The sequence below is a fragment of the Ursus arctos genome, unplaced genomic scaffold (genome assembly GCF_023065955.2).
Source record: "Ursus arctos isolate Adak ecotype North America unplaced genomic scaffold, UrsArc2.0 scaffold_11, whole genome shotgun sequence".
NCBI classification, from domain to species: Eukaryota; Metazoa; Chordata; class Mammalia; order Carnivora; family Ursidae; genus Ursus; species Ursus arctos.
The window spans coordinates 36,356,549-36,378,933 of record NW_026622775.1 but is presented as its reverse complement, the minus strand read 5'-3'; the positions used below and the strand labels follow the sequence as shown (position 1 = coordinate 36,378,933).

General features: G+C 38.9%; 1 protein-coding gene across 1 annotated transcript in view; it reads right to left on the bottom strand.

Moving 5' to 3' along the window:
- Nucleotides 1-705: 705 nt before the first annotated feature.
- EDNRA (endothelin receptor type A) overlaps nt 706-22,385 on the bottom strand; it is a 56,301-nt gene continuing 34,621 nt past the window's right edge. Inside the window, exons 4-8 of the mRNA XM_026499442.4 lie at nt 13,189-13,387; nt 9,220-9,372; nt 5,321-5,454; nt 4,788-4,896; nt 706-3,082 (exon numbers count right to left, since the gene is read on the bottom strand). Coding sequence (XP_026355227.2) covers nt 2,942-3,082; nt 4,788-4,896; nt 5,321-5,454; nt 9,220-9,372; nt 13,189-13,387 — 736 coding nt within the window. The 3' untranslated portion in view covers nt 706-2,941. The remainder of the gene's footprint in view (nt 3,083-4,787; nt 4,897-5,320; nt 5,455-9,219; nt 9,373-13,188; nt 13,388-22,385) is intronic.

Below are 22,385 nucleotides of genomic sequence, written 5' to 3'. Positions count from 1 at the left end.
CCATCTTTTTCAGGCCTTTGGACTTGGGACTGAATTACATCACTGGCTTCCCTGGTTCTCCAGCTTATAGATGGCAGGTAATGGCATATTTCAGCCTCCATAATCATGTAAGCCACTTCCCGTAATAAATTTCCTCTTCTATTTATCCATCTAGCTAGTTAGCTATCATCTATCCATCTATATGTGCTATTGCTTCTGTTTCTCTGGAGAACACTGAGTAATACATGAGCAGAGGAATATTAAGGCAGCACAGGTTGGAGACATAGGAGTAGTTTAGTTTTAGACATAGTATGTCTGTTAGCCATTCAATTGGAGATGTCAAATAAGCACTTGGATATATACGAGTCTCTTCCTCCAGGTATCCTCCTGATGCATTGTTTATTGTTCAACACCCTTCTCTAGAATGTGAGCTCCACGAGAGCAGGAACTCTGCCTGTTTTGTTCACTGCTATGTCCCCAATACCTAGAAGAATGACTGGGGCAAAGTAGATGCTTAGTAAAATATACTGGGAAGGCGAATGAAGGAATGGATGAAAGAGTTAAGTGTTCAGTATGACAAAGTAGGTTGCGAATAAGATACGGTTAGGAAGTATCTGTTTGAAAGTAAAATTGCTTGCTGGGCTATTACTAGGGAGAGGTTAGCAATAGGCATCATGTAATCAGCATTTTATACGTAGAACTATGTAAAAATGAAGAGACACTTGCAAGGCTTCTGTAAACTTTATTTTATACTTATGGGCCACTGCCAATGCAGGGGCCTTGGCTTCTGGCTCATTTCTAGAGTTTTTCTTGGAAAGGTGTGATAAAGGTAGAAATTGGAAATATTCCTTCTAGTAAACCATGGCTGCTTACTGGTCCATAAACAAAATGCACATTGAAGCTGCTGTGTTATTCAGAAATCTATGACTTTCTGAACTTATGAAATGTATTTTTTCATACGCAAGAGAAAAAACATCTTAAAGACAATCATCTAAACAAAATGCCGTGAACTATGGCTTATATTATAGGTATATAGCACTGCACCAGTGATGCACCAGTAAGTTATGGAATTTGATTGTTAACACATAAAGGAGCCCTGTGATTGGATCAACCGAAGCCTGATATCATTTTATACACGACTATGCTAAAATATAGCCCAACAAGTCAGCGTAGCTAATTTATCATCAGCAATCTGTCTGGTGAAGTCTGATAGGAAACATCAGACCTCTTGTCAGTCTCATTAGCATACTGAGTTGAGGAACCAGGACAATATAATACTTCAATATTTAATGACTTTTGCTCTAGCACAGGAAAAAGTACAATCCCAAGTGCTGTTTTATCAAACCAACCCACCAACCAGCTAAACAAACACTATTGCTAACCCATGGTTCGTCCCCACTCATGCTGCCTCCCATATTCCCTTTGTAATGGTGACACGTTCACAAGAATTATGGACACAGATAGATTAAAACTGACTAAGGCCAGTGGTCACAATGAGCAACCACTTAGATTCCACTCAGAGTGTGTGCTGTGTTACGACTACGGGGCAGTATTATTAGATTACATGAAATCCATACATACCGTCACACACATGCATATATCACACACACAAGTACATTCCATAAAGACAATCACAGAAAAATTGGCTAAAAGAAATGTACAGTTGTTTATATATATTTATATACACACAGTAAAAGATTTTCTGCTGTACTCACAGTCTGTAAACATCATGGAACATGCCCAGCAAAAGTCACTGTGGGCCCTTTGAAATGGTGACCATGTGAGGAGCGGGGGTGGGGGAGGTGTTTAGATTCATTCGGAAACCCAGAAGTTTCGATACTGGAAACTCTTAAGTTCATGGTGGCATTTGGGGTTAATTTTATTTCACTGACATGATAAACTCAGCTGGCCACTTTGAAATGGTTTCTTCTACGGAAAAAGGAATGACCAAAAAAGTCTTACTGACATTTACCATTTTAAGAGAAATCAAGAGACTATGAGGTGGTATGTATAACATATATGTGTGTGTGTGTATACACATGTATATACACATATATATGCATATACACACATACATGTTACTATTACCAAAAAAAAAACCTTAATGGAAATTTCCAAATCTTCTAAAAACATTCAGTCTTTTTCTACTAGTGTGCTTTGGACGTCAATACATTCCACTGAAAGTCTTGGGTATGGTTGAATGATATGCACATTTAAATTTTGGTACATGATATTGATTTTACATAAAATATCTATATTAGAAATGACTGGGCTTGTGAAAAATAGAACTATTTGATTCAAGCATTATTTTAAAATTTAACATAAAAATTTGCTCCAGATCTCCTGTAATGAAACACCATTACAAAAGAAAATATAGGTTCTTAAAAATTCTTTGAATAGCAGCTATTAAACTGCCACATGTGGATATCAGTCTGTGCTTTAAGTGCCTGTATTTGCTGCAGCTTGAGAATTGATGTTTTAAAAATAAAAAAGTGACATGAAAAACATTAACCTAATTTCTCACCTTACTGCGTCTGGCCAATTTAAAAAAACAGAAAATCCTGTCATAATCGCTAAATTTTCCTGGTGACCAGTTCTCACTGAACATTCCACAGAACTGCCATGGGAGCTGTTATGTACTTGAAGACTCTATTTTCATGCAAAAGTAGTAAATATCCCTCTGATTTAAACAGTCTCCTTTCCCCTTGCCAACTCCCACCATCTTTTAGTGCGGAATATAACATGCAGAATATGTAAATTAGATAAATTAAAGAAGTAAGATTCATTGAATTTGTGACCATAAACCACTCCACACTCCGATGTTTCAGAAAGCATTTTTCTGGGTTTGAGGCTGAGTCGTGGGAGAAGAACTGGAGAAAAGATTTCTGGAAACACAGTTGCTGTGTGATTTTTTTTCTCCAATAGAATTTGAAGGATTATTGATTAGTATCTCTTAAGATGTTTAGTTAATACTGTCCTTATGGCTGCTCCTCTCTGTGTTGTGGTTGTTTTGTTCATGGTTCTTCCACTGTATGCTTGTTCCATTCATGGGGACCGAGGTCATCAGACTTTTGGACTGGTAACAGCAGCAGCAGAGGCAAGACTGCGAGAAAGAACAGATTCTAAATAAATGAGCCTACCAACCCATTCCTAGCAGAGCACAGAAGCCTTGGGTTCCTACCAACAAAATGTGAGGACAGAATGTGAGCCTGAACAGTAATCTAGAGTATGGAGCCTGTAATCTCTAGCTAGAAGTTTGACTGTCTATTCTAGTGAAGAGAAATAGATCCCTTGTTTCTTGTAATTTATTCCAAATTGAAGTGGAAGGGAAGGCAGTGTTGGCCGAGGGAGTGTGCCTTATGACTTGGGGTGGGCATGGGTGGAGAAGGGTCTGGAGGGGCCTGACATTTCTGCAGTGTGCATCACCTGCATGGCTCTCTCCTTTGGGCACCTCATCTGATGCTCTTCACAGCCTTAGGTGGTAGGTGCTATTTTCCCCATTTTATTAATGGGGACAAGAAGGCTTAGAGGGGAAATAGGCAGAACTGGAATTAGAACCCAGGACTCTCTAGTTTAAGCTCTTTCTCCTGCATATGCTGCCTTTGTATGAAGATCAGTCAAAAGATAAGTTTAATTTCTGAGAGTCTGTACCTTGATTTTCCCTTCCCCTCTAATTAATATGTAAATTAATTAAAATGATATTAACTCCAGATTATATGATGGATTAATTATGACCAGCATTTTAGTCAATCCTTCCTTGGGTAGAATCTTTCTTAGAGCACTTCATGACTTGTAAACATTGTCAAGTAGACTTCAAAAAGGTAGCAGCTAGAACTTCCATACCAATATTCATCTGTTTGTAAGATTCTTTGGGAAATATATGTCTATCTCCTTCTAGATGGTCCATTCCATGAGGGCAGTCACTGTGTTTTTCCTCTCTTCTCTGTCCCTAATAATAAAAAACTCCTCCTGAGAGCTTATTACTGTCCCAAGTGCTTAACATATATTAACCCACTGAATCCTACCCCTGAGATAGATACAGTGATCATCTGATTTTACACATGATCAAACTGAGGAGGCAGGAGGGGTACCACCTGGACCCGGGTTAGACAGTTAGCAAGTACAGAGCTGTGATTGCTTGCTGCCAGATCCTGCACCCTTGACCTCTAGACTACTCTTCCTAATATGTGCCATAAACTGAAGGGAAACATCCTGGCCAAAGAGAACGTCAGATTGACGCCATGCTAATTGTCTCCGGAAGTGGAGATTGATACCCCAGGAGGAGGTACATGGAGCTTCTGGGAGACAAGGGTTGGCTTAGCTGCAAGGAAGTTTGAAGAACAGAAGGAAATTGATTTCAAATTAAATTACATTAGTTCAGATTGCCAGGGCAATAAGCATTTCCTTTCCTTGAAGAGGCTATTATTAAATATCCTATTATTTAGCAAGATCTTTTTAACAGCAGACTTCATGTTTTGTTGAGGCTGTGGTTAACATAAGATAACGTGAGGCATGTATTCGCGGGAGCCCGGAGCTCACAGGTGAGCATTTCTTTTTAAAGCAGCATACTAAACTAACATGTCACTAAGTTAGTTCTTTATATTCGAACACTTGAATATTTTGTTGTCTGAATTGGTATTGCTTTTCGGACAATTTTTCTGACAATATTGCTTTATGCTGACAATCTGTCCCTCTTTCTGGGTAACAATATAGGATTTTCACTTCTCTACTGGAACTTAGGCATGCTTGCTGACTACTTCATGTGCTCACTTGGTTGTCCTTAAAAGATATGTGCAAAACAGTCTTACCTGGAAACAATTTTTAAATTTCTTGCTCACAAAGTATAGAGCTATGGGGTTTATACATGAATTCATGGTTGCCAAGTTAATGCCGATGTAATCCATGAGCAGCAAGAAACTAGAACAGAAGAAAATAGTAGAATAATTAGAAGATACTGTTTTTCAGTCTCCTAACTAGCATTTATCCCTAGAATAAGCATTTTTCTTGCCCAGGAGCCATTTCTTATAGGTGGCAGTCAGAACTTTTGTTAAGTCCTTGTTTAAGTGGCAGTTCAGTTTTGCAGAACATTTACAGATATACCTGCCACTTGGTTAGCTCAAACCATGACGCACAGCCCTGGGAGGGGAGCCACAAAATTACAGAGATGGCCTGCCCAAACTCTGGGATCAGTCACGGGCTATGTCAGCGAAAGAAAAATAATCAGCTTTGCAGTTTTAATTTTCAGGGCTAACGAGACTGTAGACTAGATGGTTTTGTAAAGGTACTATAAGCGTGGCAATCGGAGAAACTCGCATTTCCTAATGAGTACACGGGACTGTACCTAAGTAATTCACATCGGTTCTTGTCCATCTCATCGTACACGGTTTTCTTCAAAATACGGCTCAAGTGAAGAGGGAACCAGCAAAGAGCAAAAATTACAACCAAGCAGAAAACTGTTTTTGCCACTTCTCGACGCTAAAGGAAAGCAAGGGGGAAAAATGAAATAAGTTAGTGTTTTTCTGCTAGAAGAAAGAACGACACAAAGGAAGCAGTCGATAGCAGAGAAAGAATGACTTTACAAAGAGCCAGAACAGCAGGCCTCACGGTGCCTCCATCTTGTCGAGATTTGGAGTCTAACTTTCTAATCAAGGAGTTGCTAATGATTCTTTTGGGCAGCTGCCAGGAAGGATGGTGGCCTCAAGCTGGTTATTAGGGTCAGGACAGAAGTTCGATGTCAGGGAAATGGGAACTGGCTAGAGCTGAGCCAACGCTGGAGCTGAGTGTGTGTGTGTGTGTGTATGTGACTATATGGGGGAAAGGGTTAACTAAGAGCCTCAGTCATGGGTAACTAGCATTAATGACAGCATGGCAGTCAAGGTGACTTAACCCAGCATAATAAAGAATGAACAAATCTACGAAGATATTTGGAAAACAGAAGTAGGGAATAGAAGAGAAAAAGCCAATAGCAATCTGTTTTCTTCATTTCTTGATGTTGAAGAAAGCTAGCATTGGGAGTCTTTTGCTTTTAAAATTCTTTTATTAATGACATGTAGCTTCCAAAGACCTCTTGTTTGCAAAGAGAGGGATGAGGGTAAAGGATTATCAGCAATGATGATTAGAACAACTGGGACATGTTGACCCTGGACCGACTTCAGTTTGAAGGTTTACATACTTTAGAGTGTGTGTAGGACCAGAAAAATCAGAGGTTAGGAATTATCTGCAACCAGACATTTGTGTGCATCATGCTTGAGTATTACAATGCATGCATTTGAAAGCCTAACTAGGAACATAAAATGCAACTTGTCTGTAACTGGGATCAGTTAATGTCAAAATAAAATTGATTGAAAACAGGATTTGGAAGGGCAATGCTGGTTCAACTCAAAACATATAGCATTAAGTATGGGAAGCCTACAATAAACCCACATGATTAATAGAGCCATTTAAAAAGATTTCAAGGCAGTTGTCACAAATTGCTGCTCTAGCCCAAAGGACTGGCGTTCTTTAATCTTTCAGAGTTATTGGGTGGGAGAGCTGGGCTATGGCTTCACAGAACACATAAGCTGAGCAATGATTGAGAAGATAAAGAGTTCCAATCTGTAGGGATAGGGGCTCATTTTAAAGGGTCCTTTTGTGTACACAGAAAGTCAGTGTGACCAGAAAAAGAGAAAAGGAGGGTACTGGGGGGAGAGGTTATCTCCCTTGAGTACATCCTCAAAGAGGACGATCCTTCAAACTGTCATAGTAATACGCTCCCATGGCAGTCTGGTATTTGCTTAACCAGTATCTACTCTCCTGTTTTCCTTACTATCAGTGAGATCCTTGATTTTCCTGCTGTGGCAGGAGAGCTTGGGCGAATCATCTGCAAAGCCACCTGACACAGTCTGACCACTGAGATCAAGTAGAAATCACTGTGTGAGGTTTCCGGAAAAACTACTAAAAAGTGTAGGCTCCTCCTCTGATGCATACACACTAATGTGATCTATATTCTTTCCCTTTTTGCTGCCTGGAAATCTTCTAAGGGCAGAGCTGGAGCTACTGTCTTCTACAGGAAAAGTCAGCAAAAGAGCAGCGCTCTGGCTTCTGAGACCCTCGAGCTTGGAACCAGTGACATCTAATTTTTTTGCTGTGGGAGAAAGAAGAAACCTTCCCTTTTTTTACTCCATGTTATTTTGGGTTTTCTGCTACCAGCATCCAAACATAATCCCTAACCGATAAAAGTTGTTGTCAGAATAATGAAGAGAAATTCGAGAAAACCATGTGGGAAACAAAACCGGGAGCCATACAGAATACTAGTCAAAGGGTGACAGGGTCTTTCACTGTGAGCTTAGCTCCCCAGAGCCCCAGTGGAAGGCCTTCCAGCCAGGCTTGCTTTCCTGCTGTTAGAACCTGCTACAGCTTTGGGTGTGATACTAGGCCATTCCTCGTAGGACTGAGACTTCAGTTTTAATCTCCATTTGGATGAGCCAGTCTCATAATCAACTGTATAAGGACGTCTCCGGCCTATATCATGGGGTGCTTGGAGGAATCAAATAAGCAAATGACATGCTCTTTGGAAATGTAAAGAATGCTATGGAAATGTGAAGCAGCATCCTATTATTCTCGTGACCAATCCCTATTCAATTATTTCCAGAGCAGGTACCATTCCTAACTTAAACAGGCTCAATCATGGTACTAATGAAAAATTAGACATTGAAAAACACCACGTTTTTGGTTTTTGTTTTATACAAATCTATTCTAATTAATTACCTCCATTGCAGGAGTGAGAGGCATGAATTGCTTGATATATTTCACATCTGGAGCCCTTGAAACATTCATGTCTGAACAAAGCCATATTCAATATACTTTTTCTGTTAAATTTTACTAAAAGATAATAGCTACCATTTGTATGCATTTTAGATCTTACAAAGTACATGTATGCACTTAATTCCTTTCATTTCTGTAGTGATATTAATTCAAATACGATTATGGCCAATTTACAGATAAGAAGCTGAAGCTCAGAAAAATCAGTACAGGAGTGGAAAGGAGTCGCTGATGAAGAATGGCGCTTGTGTAAGGCAGTTATATAGGGCCGATTTACAGGCTCCATCAACAACCCGTTACCTTTGGTGTGGTTGGGTGTTCTTATATACATCTCTGCTGAGACTGAGAACTTACCTGTAGCCCAAGTTTTACTCTTTGAATTAATATGTATCAAACATTTTCTGGGTATTTACTATGAGTTGAGCTCTATTAGACATTGTATATGCTTTAGGTAATCCCCTTGATGTAGTATTATATCCATTTTATTTAACTTTTTAAGACTTAAAATTGAATTAATATTTGTACAGAAAGATGCAGATTCTTAAGGTTCTTATATATATTTTGTGAAGAACTAGGGGTTCAAAGAGATGAAGCAATTTGCCCAACAGCACAGAGTCAGCAAGTATGAGTATAAAAGTTTGCTCTCTAACACTACAGTTGTATCTGTGCTATTTGCTGCCTAGGGGTGAGGGGTGGGGGGGCCAACAGCAGCTCCTGTTAATATGTACAATTTCGGGGCTCTCCAAAATTTGACCTCTCTTTCTGTACTCAACCCCATATCCTATCATGAGTCTTACATTAAATGGTTCTCTAATGAGGTTCATCTCTTTTTCCCACTCCCCAAATGCGTGGTGCCTGCACCATGTTCTCACTGGACTCCTGTCCTCACACCTGAAATGCCCTCTGTCGTCTCCTTCCCCATCAAACCCATTTATCCTTTATGAACAGTTCAATCTCCCTCATTCATGACAAGTGTCTCTGTGACTTTGTCTGACATCCTCCTTGGCTTCCCACAACACAGTCTACTTCTACCATACCTTGTGATTCTGTTTTCCAGTGGTTTTATGTTTGTATTTTATTTCTGCACCAAGACTGCGAAGACTGCTGGGGGGGAGAAAGTCATCTGTGTCTTTGTGTCCTGGCACAGTTCCAAGCCCATTTCAATTCACAGACACACAAACACACGTGTTGAATATACTCTTGGCAAACTAAATAAGAGCTCCTTCCTATTTGGCCCTGCCCCCAGGGCCACCTGTTCTACAGGCAGACTCCACATTCACAAAACAAAGTCCCATTATTATAACTATAAAGAAAACAGTTATAAGACACTGTTTTTATTTTTAGGAAATCAGGCTAAATCTGCTAAATACAGTATATAGGCTTTCTGTTGTATGGGAGAAATCAGTCATGGCCAAGTTGTCACGCGCTTATGAGGTTTACCTGTTTAAGGTGCTCACTGAGGGCAATTCTCAAGCTGCCATTCCTTCTGTTTAACATCTCACAGGTCATAAGGGTGTAAAAGATTGCAGTGCACACCAAGGGCATGCAGAAATAGAACCCGAAGAGCCACCAGTCCTTTACATCTTGGTAAAACTGTAAGGTGAAGAAAAGGGAGAGAAGAGGAGGGACATTATAATCTAAATTTACTGGGCAGTGCCTCTGGTAGCTTCAAAATCTTCACGCCTGCAGGCATGTTTCTATGCGCACCCTCTCTGGTGGTGGCAAAGGGCTTGGGGGTGATGCTCAAAACTCAATTAAAGTGGAAACTCCAAAAATCATCCTGGATTTATAAAAGCACATGAAGGAATGGCCCTCAAAAATAAATTATCCTGACAAAGATACTTTTTATGAACTGAAGTTGGTTTTAATGACACAATGGGAGATCCCTAATCACGAAGAATTCCCTTCCAAAGCTCATAAAGCATGATTCTGAGATATACAGAATATGCATCTATCTTTACTTATTGATGAGCCTCAAAATTTTGCTAGTGCCTGGTTTCCTTTTGCCTCTTGTGGTTAATGTGTACTTAACGTGAATCTTGTTTGGTAACAGCAAAGGTTATGAATGGCTTATCTGTGTAGCTTTGGTTACTGGGAGTTAACCCTTTGCCTGGTATGCTTGCTATGTGACCTCGCAGCCAGCCAGTTGGAGCCATCAACAACCATGCCCTTTCTCACTCTTTTAATACTTATCACCTGGAAACTACTGAGGCCGAGTATCTTATCTGAAGGCATAGTTAGCGTTATCTCCTTGTGGGCAGGATTTGTAAATACGAGGATTATACAGTTTTATGTCTTTTTAAAGGAGAAAATTTAGTACTCTATAAAAATGGAAATTAGAAAATTATATCTACATTCTTCCTCCCACTAAATTAATCACCAACTTAGAAATGCTTTTCCCTCTGCTCTTTCTCCAGCTTGTTTATTTACGGAGGATAATGCGGCCTCCTGTATCATCTCAGTTCCCACAGTAAAAAATAATCATGCTGCTCTGTGAAAAACTGGACAGTTGCTGAATATAGAAAGAGGCCCAGTAGGCTACATTTGTAACATGTCTATTAAAATAATCTATAAATGGTTCCTGAGGAAAAAAAGTTCTCAGCAGAGGTTCTTAACTGTTCTTATGCCATGGACCCCCTCGGACGTCTGGTAAAGACTGTAGTCCTTTCTGAGAATAACACTTCTACATGCATAAAATAGGATTACAGTGGTAACCAATTACATTGAAACACAGCTATTGAAATATTAAAAATTCTGAGATAGTAATATAGGTGTTTTTTAACAAATTAAGGGAAAAATCAAACAGTGATTCTAATAACTACCAGAAGTTGAAATGATGAACATAAGTGATATTTCAAGATTATCCAACTGTTATTGTGACATGAAAATATCTATTATTTCTATTAGTGGAAATATAATGGTTCTGTTAAATATGATTGTGGTTTGTTGCCCACATTCATAATAGAAGGAAATTTCAGTTAGAAGTTAGTGAAAATAAATATGTAATTTCTTTTCCATTTAAGTTCACAGACCCCTGCATTCTATCCTAAGGTTAGTGTAAACTATCAAAGGAGTTGGTTTATTCAGATGTGTTCATACAAATATCTCCCTCTGCACATCATACTGTAGAAAGATTTCAGTACTGAAGTCAAAAAACCAAAAAAAAAAAAAAATCAGAACTCTTTGTTTAAGTGCACACAAACACTCCTTTGAGCACCCCCTTGACTTGTATCCCCGTCTTCCAGATGCATTGCTGACCGGCTGTAAATGCCCCAGGAACAGCTGCAGAGGGTCTGGAAGCTGACCCCTGAGGGGTCCGCACAGGGTCCCCTGCCCCCTCCAAGACCGATGCCTGTAGAGAAAGGGGTCACACATTTCTTTTGAACTAATGTCATCAGCCAGGCTATGGAGGGAGCTCCCTCCAGTCTAGGTTAGAGCCAAGTCACAAACTGGGGAATAAAATGAGAAAAAAAGAACAGGAGGAGAAAAAGAATCTGAAAACCTCGGACTTGGAATGGAATCTAAAAATTGATCAGTTTAAACTCCTACCTTTTACTGAAACCCCCTAAGGTAGCCAGCCATTGCTTGCTCACTCTGTAAGGGAGACTCGGTCTTGGCAAAATAGCCCATTCCATTTTGTCTAGTTCACATCATTAGTAAGTGCCTCCTTATACTGAGCCTCTCCTCGCTAACACTTCAGTCAGGAGTATCTCCATTGCTTCTTCCCACTGGCCAAACTCTGATAACCCCCTGCCGTCTACTTTGTTTTTTCACTATGGAGATCGACTTAATAAAAAGGTCAGTAGATAAACAGAATACCTTCATTTTAACATGGCCAGTTTGGCAGTTTTCATGAGCACTTTAAAATTGAAAATAAGAATTTCCAAAGAGGAAAACTGGTCAACTGTAAAACCACTAATTTTGTGAATTTTCCGAGTTAGGAAAACATACCTGGAGATGTCTGTAAATGATTAAATGTGGAATCTGAGCTGCATGAAACCTACATCAAAGCACTAAATTATGCCGATTGAAGGGAAGTGTAGTTATCCTGTTGGTTTTTCTCCTCAGACCACATTTGACTAGTTTGGCGAAGGAAATATGCATTTTAAACATGTTTTCCAATACACTCAGTTACATAATTAAACTTTTGAGAGAAACATTAATGTGGTTAGGTGTATTAAATGACAATGGAATTTGTTAAACTAAAACACTTTTTAAAAAGTTGTGCAAATTTTGGAGGTTCCTCAAGATGTTAAAAATAGAGCTACCCTATGACCCAAATACCCAGTATTTCCCCCAAAGATACAGAGGTAATGAAAAGAAGGGGCACCTGCACCCCAATGTTCATAGCAGCAATGTCCACAATAGCCAAACTGTGGAAGAAGTCGAGATGCCCTTCAACAGACGAATGGATAAAGAAGATGTGGTCCATATATACAATGGAATATTACTCAGCTATCAGAAGGTATGAATACCCACCATTTGCATCGACATGGATGGAACTGGAGGGGATTATGCTAAGTGAAATAAGTCAAGCTAAGAAAGACAATTATCATATGGTTTCACTTACGTGTGTAAAATAGGAATAGCATGGAGGACATTAGGAGAAGGAAGGGAAAAATGAAGGGGCGGAAATCAGATGGGGAACCATGAGAGATTATGGACTCCAGGAAACAATCTGAGGGTTTCAGAGGGGAGGTGTGTGGGGGGATGGGTTAGCCCGGTGATGGGTATTAAGGAGGGCACGTATTGCAATGAGCACTGGGTGTTATACGCAAACAATGAATCATGGAACACTGCATCAAAAACTAATGAAGTACTGTATGGTGACTAACATAACATAATAAAAAAATAAACATGCTACTAATTAAAAAAGATAAAAAACATTATGCAAATTTATATTAATGCAGAATTTGTATGAATATAAGTACATGTAAGTATGGCTTCCTACTTAAGTTAAAAAATCTATCTTTTAAAAAATATGAGCAATGTGCATTTGCCCAAGTAACATAAAATACCTACCAGCATGCCAGTCAGGTGGAAATTGTTGTGTTGTATTACTTATTATAAAAACAAATAGCACATCTATTTTTCTTTCTGAGTAAGTTTCTTTCAGTATATGTGCTACTGAAGTGAACCCTGAGTAAGTTTGTTTCCGATTCTAAGTTGTTTGGTGTAGAACAACAGTTGTGTCTACAATTGTGCTGTAGAGTGAACACAAAACAGTTGTTCTGTTCAAGAAGCTAAACCCTCCCATAACATGTACTTTTCATGCAGCTGAAGAGTATGTGACTGAAATAACACAGTAAACTGCACTGGGCATTGTAGAAATATCAATAAGTCTCGGTGATGGTAAAGTATAAATGAAGACCTCCCCCCCCCAATTAATTCCCTTCATACTCTCCGTACCTCCATGAATTTTGACGTGGCATTGAGCATACAGGTTTTGTGCTGTTCACCCTTGTATTCAAAGGGCACCATGACGAAGCCAATAGCTTCAGGGATGGCCAGGATAAAAGAAAGGATCCAGATGGAGACTATCTCAATGGCAGTGATCAAGGGAATCCCAATTCCCTGGACGCGACTCCAGGAGGCAACTGCTCTGTACCTGAAAAAAAAAAAAAGGGGTGGTTGTGGTGATGGAAAGCAGTCATGAGGAAATTTGAAATTTATTTCAATTAAAGAAATTAGAAATGCTGGAACGATCTTCCCCTTGGCCAGTGACCAATCATTGGCTTTTAGGAACTTTCTGTGAGTCCTGATGTGAAAAATAAGTGGGATCATTAAGAGTGCCACCCCTTTGGGAATCAGTTGCTCAGCAGGCCTAAGTCTGAGATCTTCATTTGGGGTTCAGCAAAATCTTGTGAGTTTATAAATGTGGCAGCATCAGATAGATTCGCCTGTGTTTTTTTACATGGGGTGGGGGAGAATTGGATGATGGAAGGAGTAGTGAAAGCTGCCAGTACTCGTTAAGGTAGTATCTTATTCTTCTTTACACATTAAAAAAGAAACTTGAGGGAGGTGGGTGGGAGATGGGCTCAATGGGTGATGGGTATTAAGGAGGGCACTTGTGATGAGCACTGGGTGTTATATATAAGTGATGAGCCACCGAATTCTACTCCAGAAACCAACATTGCACTGTATGTTAACTAACTAGAATTTAAGTTAAAAAAAAAAAAACTTGAAACATTATTTACGAGGTAGATCTAGATATCCTTAAGTGAATAGTAGCCATGGATAGCCCATCATCTTTTCCTTTCCTCTACTCTCACTGCACACCTGGTACAGTGGCCTTGTACCACGTGACAGTTTTAGTAAGTATATATTTTTGGTAAATGTCAAAGAATGACTGTATCTTCCCCATTATGGTCCTATGCTAGAATAGATAAAATGGAGTTAAAGATACCTTGGTTCCTAATCTTTAGGGCTTACAATCTAATAGAAAAGAATGGTTCATACCAAAATATAGAACATAAATGTAACTGAACAATGATGTCAATCAAAAAACAAACTGGCATTAAGAAATTGTTTACCTTATTTTTTACTTCAATATTTTTGTGATAATAATCACATTTCGATGTTAAGTCTAGAGAAAGTTTGGTTTCAGAAATTGCTTTGACCTGATATGATGATCTGGTGTAAAGACTCTTAGACCTAGTATTAAGATGGGACCTGTGACGTGGTATGGTATTTTTGTGGCTTCATTCTTGAAATGTTTTTTGCCGCTGTAATGGAAAGGAAACATTCTCTTTTTATAGCTTTCATTAGATAATGCCAGAAGAAGACTGTAAAACAGACCAGGGCATTGGGGACAGGTGGGTTTGTAGGACACGCGACTTTACGTCAAAGATTTTTCAGTAAAGCCAAGGCAAGCTACCCCTATCACTTGTATTTAGTGTTCCGTCTCAGTACATCTATGAAAGCATAAGTCATAGGAATTATGCTACCTAGTTCTTCACTGCAGATTAGAACCTGTAGTTTTGGTATGCACGATGATGCCACATGGCACAGATGTAGCACGATTTACTGGAGAAATGTCTTTTGCAAAATATTTTTAGGGTAAATAAGATTGGCGTACAATATGAATCTTTAAAAAAGTCTGGATTAGTTCAGAAGAGAATGAAATACAGCTTTGCAAACAGACCCAGAAAATCCTTTCACGATATGAAGGTTGCGTTTTTAAATTTATGGTTATTTCCAGTGGGATAAAGACTGCTATTTATTTTGCTTTTCATTTCTGTTTACTTTTCTTTGTTGCCTTATTAGACTGGCAGCCTGGTGTCCAGTAAAAGCTAAAAGGAATGGAGACAGGATGTCTATATCCTGAGGCTGTCAGTGAGTTATATCTATTTCTTTTCCCCCTTCCCTTAGATCAGCTATCAGGAAAGGTGATTTAAATAAAATGCTTCATCTCCTAAGGGAGCAAGAAAGCCAGATTTCTTAGGCAGGAGTGGAGATAGAAGGTGGTTTGAGTAAGAAAATATGGTCAACATGTTACATTCATGTGTAATGTGATGAATACATTCACAGAGCAGCTTCATTTGGTAATGTGCCATGACTTCCCAGAATATTACACATCTATAATCTAATGTAAATTCAACATTTTTAAATAAATAGAAGTCATGTTTAGTGTGCAGTGTAGCAAACCCACATAACTGAGAATTAGATTATTTTTCATTTGTGATCACATTGATTTTGGTAATATTTCCATGAGATAAGAAAACAACCATGAGAGCAATGAGAAACAATCATTTGTGATGATGGAGGTAGGGAAAGGTGTGGAAAATTAGAAATACTGGATGCTCCAAAAATAATGTCTATTTGGAATACAATGAGACAACACACATATACACAAATATATTCTCCTTACTAGGTGCAATTATAAACATCCCTCAGTGGAGCTGATATAAATATATGACATCTTCACTTGCCATAGAAAATCTGCAAGTGTATATTCAACCACTAACAATTGATATTCAAGAAATGATGTCTCCTTTTTGAAATGCTTTCTTCACTTGGCTTCTACTACATTCTTCTGGTTTTTCGCCAGCTGATAAGACTGGCCACTCCATCTCATCTCCTTGGCTGCAACCTGCTCAATTCTCAAACTCTTAGTGTTGGATTCCTTCTTAGTCCTTGGGCCTCTTTTCTACTCTATTGACACACTTTCTTCTAGTGATCCATCCAGGCTCATGGCTTTAGTATCATTTAAATTTTCTATTTACTGATAAATAATTCCCAAATTCATAAGTCTAGTCTAGAACCTCACCTCTAGCTCCAGACTTGTCCATCCAACTGCTTAACTGAGATGGCCATTCGATGTCCAGTAGGCATTGGAACTAACCCAAGCCAGACTCCTCATCCTCTTCCATGACCCCCACCCTATCCCCTCTCCAATCTTTACCATCTCAGGCCCAGAATTTGAAGTTAGCTTTCACTCCTCTTTTTCTCTTTGTTACCACACATCTGATTCTTTAGCAAACCCTGCAACTTCTTCCTTCACAATACATCCAAATGCAACCTCTCACCATCTCTCCTGTTACCATCCCGCCTGGATTACTGTAGTAGCTTCTGAACTGGTCTCCCTCCCTCCGCTCTGCCGTACTGTACTCTACCCAGTGTGAGTCTGTTAGCTCGGAAGTCCATCATGTCATCCCTCTGTTCAAATCCCCCAGTAGTTTCCCACCCCAGTGGGAATGCCTCCTGGTGTCCTCAGAGCTGCTGCTTCATCTCCTCCTTTGCTCAGTTATGTCTTTTCACAGGGTCCTTCCCTGAACATGTTCTTTGAAATTGCCAGGATCCCCTCCAGACTTTCCCTGACCTGCTCACCCTGATTTGTTTCTCCATAGCATTTACCACCATGTGACCAACCAAACATTCTATTTATCTTGTTTATTGCTCATGCCCACCCTTTTCTTTAAAATATAAGCTCCACGAGGGCAGACATTTTATATGTTGGTCATAATACCTAGGACAATAGGTGCCAAAGCAATATCCATTGAATTAAGTGTCTTTGTCTCCTGGCCGTGCATTTCTCTCTCCTGACTGAAGCCAATACAGCGCGCTGCATTCTGAGCATTTTCTTAGTTTCCAAGCCGTCCCTGCCTAAGCAACAGATAAAAAGCTAATACTTTTAGAATCCTAGAATCAGATAATTAAAAACACCACGAGGGACCCTTGGGCTGCTCTTTCTTGCCTTCCTGTTCTACTAGTTGGGAACCTGAGGATTGGTGCGTTACTACATCTTCTGCCTGGTCTCCTGTGAATGTGGGGAGCCTGGACCAGGGCTCTGCTCTGCCAACTCCCAGGGGAGTCTTTTCCCATGACATCACCTTGTACCCCGTCATGTGATGTACCCAAATAAAAGTATAAATTACGTGTTTTATTTATGTAAAGATGTTTGTTACTGTATATGTCTATAAATAGATTTTTACATGTTTTCAAGGCCAAAGGCCTTAAATGCCTGTTTTTGAATTTTTGAGGTATGCTCTGGGATGGTCACTAAATTTTAAAATATTTATTATTGGATGTGCTTTAAAACAATATAAAACAAATTCAAAAGATACTACTTCAACAAAATCTATTTTTATTTCCTCTTATTCTTTGTCCATTTCTCTTTGCATAAGCATAATCTAAATATATATTACAATCATATCAATTACAATTTTATTTTTAGTTTTGTCCACTTTTCATTATAAAAAATGCCCCTGGGGTACTGGGGTGGCTCAGTCAGTTGAGCATCTGACTCTTGATTTCAGCTCAGGTCATGGTCTTGGGTTCCTGGGATCGAGCCTGGAGTCAGGCTCTGCACATAGCGGGGAATCTGCTTGGGATTCTCTCCCTGTTCCTCTGCCCCTCCCTACCCTCTCTACACCCTTGCTCATTCCCTCTCTCTCTCAAATAAATAAATAAATCTTAAAAAAAAATGCCCTTAGGCTTCTACAGAAGCATGACATTTATTAATTTGATAGCTCCACAGTATAACTGGATATTGATACAGTTTACTTAAATATTTCTCCTAAGTTCACATCAATTCTAGTGTTTCATGGTTGTGAATAACACATCTATAAATATGTTCGTACGTATAGTTTTTTCTCTTTTTGAACGATTTTCCTGGATTAATTATCTTAAGTAGCATTGTTGAATCAAGAGAAGGAAAAGGTATCTGAAATACTTTAAAAAAGTTTTTATCAGGTGCCCGCCAATAGCTACCTACATTAGAATTGATTATTTTTCCTTCAATTCTGCCACTTCCATTAAGTAAAGCATCACTTCTATCCTCACCTATGCACACTTTTAACTAGTAGCAAATGCAATCATTTGTAATATTTGTTTATGATTTATGACTCTTAGGCAATAGACAAACCAACTGCCACATAGAGGTTTGGAGGCAAAATACCAGCAGGAAGAATTTTAAAGAGAAACCAGACATGGTGGATTAAAAGATAGCGGTGAGTACTTTCACACCTCAGCTGAGTCTTTCAATTGGGCTGGCCTGTGACTGCTTGGACCGGCTGGGTAGAGCTGGAAGGATGCTTTGTGGGTTGCAGGCCTGGCCTCTGAGCAGAGCCGCAACTCCACCCTGGAGCCCTGGGCCTGTCTCAGAGAACGTGTTGAGAGGTGCTAGACTACAGGCGAGGCAGTGGGGCTCCGCCGAGCTCAGACTTCCAGCTGTTCTTGCCAGTGGGCTAGTCATGTGTCTTGGACCCAAGAGACAGGCTTAACCACCAGCTGAAATCCACCAAAAGACCAAGGCCAAGTGACAAGTTGTGGAAGAATTGCCCAAATTCCTACCCCACCACTTGGTGAGATAATAATAAAATGGTGGTTGTTTAAAGCTGTTAAGTTTTGGGGGCAGATTGTTATCAAAGAAAAATAAGACAGCAGAATTAACCAGTCGCTTGGTCTTGTCAATAGAATTAAGATAAAAGGGCACATAACTATGTGCAACGGGCACAGACCTCAAAATGAGATCCCAAGTTGCCCTACAGTCAGCGTTTGGCTTTATCTCTGTCCTGTCTCTGGGTTCTCTCTTCCGGCTCTGACTTTTCTTTCATGCCTTCCCTATTGTCATGCAGCGAAAGGAAATCATAACACCAGGAGAATAAGGAGAAATCAAGTCTGACTGTAAATAAAAATGCATTTTTCCAGAAAACCACTTTCATGTTTCTTGACTTAGGATAAACCTTCGAGAACATCAGCGAGACCACAGAGCAATGATTTGAAATGCTGGGATGGAGAACTGACATGGGTTTTTGAGTTTGAGGGTTATCAAACAAAACTGCCTTATTAATAGGTCTCTGCAACTTTACCAGGTATCTAATTATACACCATTCCTGGAGCAGTTGTTAAAAGAGTTTTATCTTTTTACAGGCTCCTTCCCCAGGCAATTTTTAACTACAAGTTAGATCTGTACCCAGACCTTTTTACTGGTCTGACCCTGTCATTTTCCACTTTAAACACGACCGTTAATTTTACAAAGAACAGCATTGAATTCCCCTTCCATTCTGCCCCATCTTTTTTAACCCCCAAACAAACTCAAAGTAACATCTGAAATTTGTCACTTATGGCATGCAAATATACCTATTTTAATTGTTGGTAATGGCTGGTTATTCCTATGTTGGGAAAAATTCATTCATGTTAGAGGTATATTGCCTTAGTATTAAAAGAATTTTCACTGATAGAGCTGAGTAGAGGTCAAAATTGTTCCTAAATTTCTTCTTTCTTTTCTGAAATCCCTGTTTTATCTTTTTTCTCAAGTGACTGAGGATGCAAAGCAAAAGTCAATAAAAGTTAGATTTGAGGAGGAATTAGTGAAAAGGCAGAGCTGAGACAGGTCTATAGTTGATATTAACAATGAAAGCTCATCTTTTCTAGGGGAAGTCATGGGCTTCTCCTCTTACTCTTGTTTACCTTATTCAGATTAAAAGCTAATAGTGAGACAGCTAGATTTTTTTCTTTCATCTTTCTGTATTCCATATCTATTGAATAATCAATAAATAAAGAAATTGTAATAGTTTCTCTCATTATTTTCCTCTCAAAAATAACAACTCTGAAATGAGAGATAATTATATTTAAAATATATTTAAAAAAATCATGGGAACTCTTCCTGAACTATAATTTGATTCATTCAGCTCATAAGAGGAAGGCAGGGATTCCCAAACTGCAAATTGTTTTGTAATAGGTTCCAATTTCCCTCTTTTTATTTCTTGTTTTATTTTTTTAAATAGGGTTTTTTCTAAAAAAAAAAAAAAAAAGTAAACAGGGATTTTCTTACTTTTAGTAGAATATAATGCAACCAAATCAAGAAACTCAAAGCAAATGGTATCTTATCTTCTGGAATTAAGTGTGAATGATTCATTCTCTAGTGTGAAAGCTTTTGAAATAGAAATGCCAAAATAGATTCCCTACATTCAGGTCCCAAAGCTTAGAGTCAGTACCAAATGAAATGGGAAAATAATAAAGAAAGGACCCAGGGCACAAAGAATGTTGAGTTTATTACCGAGGAAAACCTCCTGGATTAAGGCAGATTTTTGTGGGAGTGGAATTTTAAAATGGTTTATCGTCTTGATCTAAAACTGAGCCCAAGTCTTAATGAAACAGACGCTTAATGCCATTTTTTTTCTTTCCTTTTTTTAACCAAGAACATGTCATTGGATATACAACTGATAATTTGTGATGGAGCATTTAGTTCATTTTTCTCCATGCATGAGATGGGAGCGAGGAGGATGTGGTAAGGTGAGGTGAGCCTACACCTGACATGGGACCTATGACTGAATCCCTGCATCCCTTCCACGCCCCACGCCACCCCACCTCACGACAGGTAGAGTTGCTACTGGGGAGAATGAAACTGTGCAAAATGGTTGCTTGAGATGCCCCCAAGGGAGAAAGAGAGGGCATAGCAATGCAGGGTTTTGATGATTCAGGTGATTTAGGCATCCCATAGCCTAAATACCATCATCATGTATTTCCTTCTCCCTTGTTCTCAGGACAGCAGTCCGGCCTTATTCTTCACGTCTGTCCATCATCCCCTTCCTGCCCGAGCCCCTGTGGAACTAAATTATGAATTATACTTCTCAACCTAGGGGTAATTTATTATACAGTATGTCACTAAAGGAATAAATGCCTTAAAATATTTTTTCAACAAAAAATGTTGTACCTAGACTTATATAAAGTATAAAAGGGACCACTATAACCATGCCACATAATACAATTCACAAAATATACTCTAAATTTTCTCACAAGAAAATATATCACAAGGATGACAATTTGCCTACAGTGCTTGCCAAACCAAGCACATTTTCTCTTCTCTCTTTTTAAAATATTTATTTATTTATTTGTATTGAGGTATAATTGACATAAAACATGATATTAGTTTCAGGTGTACAACATAGTCATTTAGTATTTGTATACATTGTGAAATGATCACCACAATAAGTCTAATTAGCATCCCTCACCACACATAGTTACAGAATTTTGTGTGTGTGTGATGAGGACTTTTAAGATTTACTCCCTTAACAATTCTGAAATATGCATTACAGTATTAACTATAATCATCATGTTGTACATCACATCCCATGATTTATTTATTTTATAACTGCAAGTTTGTACTTTTGACCCCCTACAGCCATTTCACCCCCAACGCCCTGCCCTTTGGCAACCACCGGTCTGTGCTCTGTATCTATGAGCTTGTTTTTTGCTTTGTTTTGCTTGTTTTGTTTTTAAGATTCTACATATAAATGGGATCATAAGTATTTGTCTTTTTCTGTCTCACTTATTTCACTTAACATAATGCCCTCAAAGACCACCCACGTTGTCACAAATGACAAGATCTATTCTTTTTTATGGCTGAATAATATTCCATTGTTTATGCATACCACATCTTCTTCATCCATTCATCCACAGATAGACACTTGAGTTGTTTCCACATCTTGGCTCTTATGAATAATGTGGCAATAAACATAGGGTTGCATGTATCTTTTCAAATTAATGTTTTCATTTTCTTTGGATAAATACCCAGAAGTGGAATTGCTAGATTATGTGGTAGTTCTATTCTTAATTTTTTGAGGAATTTCTGTACTGTTTTCCACAGTAGCCACACCAATTTGCCTTCCCACCCACGGTGCACAAGTTTCCTTTCTCTCTGCATCCTCGCCAGTACCTGTTGTCTCCTGCCTTTTTGATACTAGCCATTCTTACAGGTGTGAGATGATATTTCATCATGGTTTCGATTTGCATTTTCCTGATGATGACTTCTTCCTCTCTTTTGGCTTCTCTTTTTATCTATGCCTCTCAGGAGATTATACTTACATGTCTTAAAAAAGATTTTATTCTTTACAGGGAACAAGAATTGTCCTTCATTCTGTTTCTCATTCTTTTTTGTCACATGGTAATCTTGTCTGGCTTTGGCTTTTGGTTGGATGTTTCCTCAGAGGTGTAGTTTTCCTTTAGGATGCTGGGTTCCTCTTTCCCAGCACTCATTATCATCCTGGTTTTTAAAGCCTTTAGGACAAAGTTTAATTTTTTAATAAAATGGTATTTTCCCAAATACAACGGTTTCTGTAAAGGCAACAATAGGGATTGGAGCAGCTCTGGGCTGGGCACGT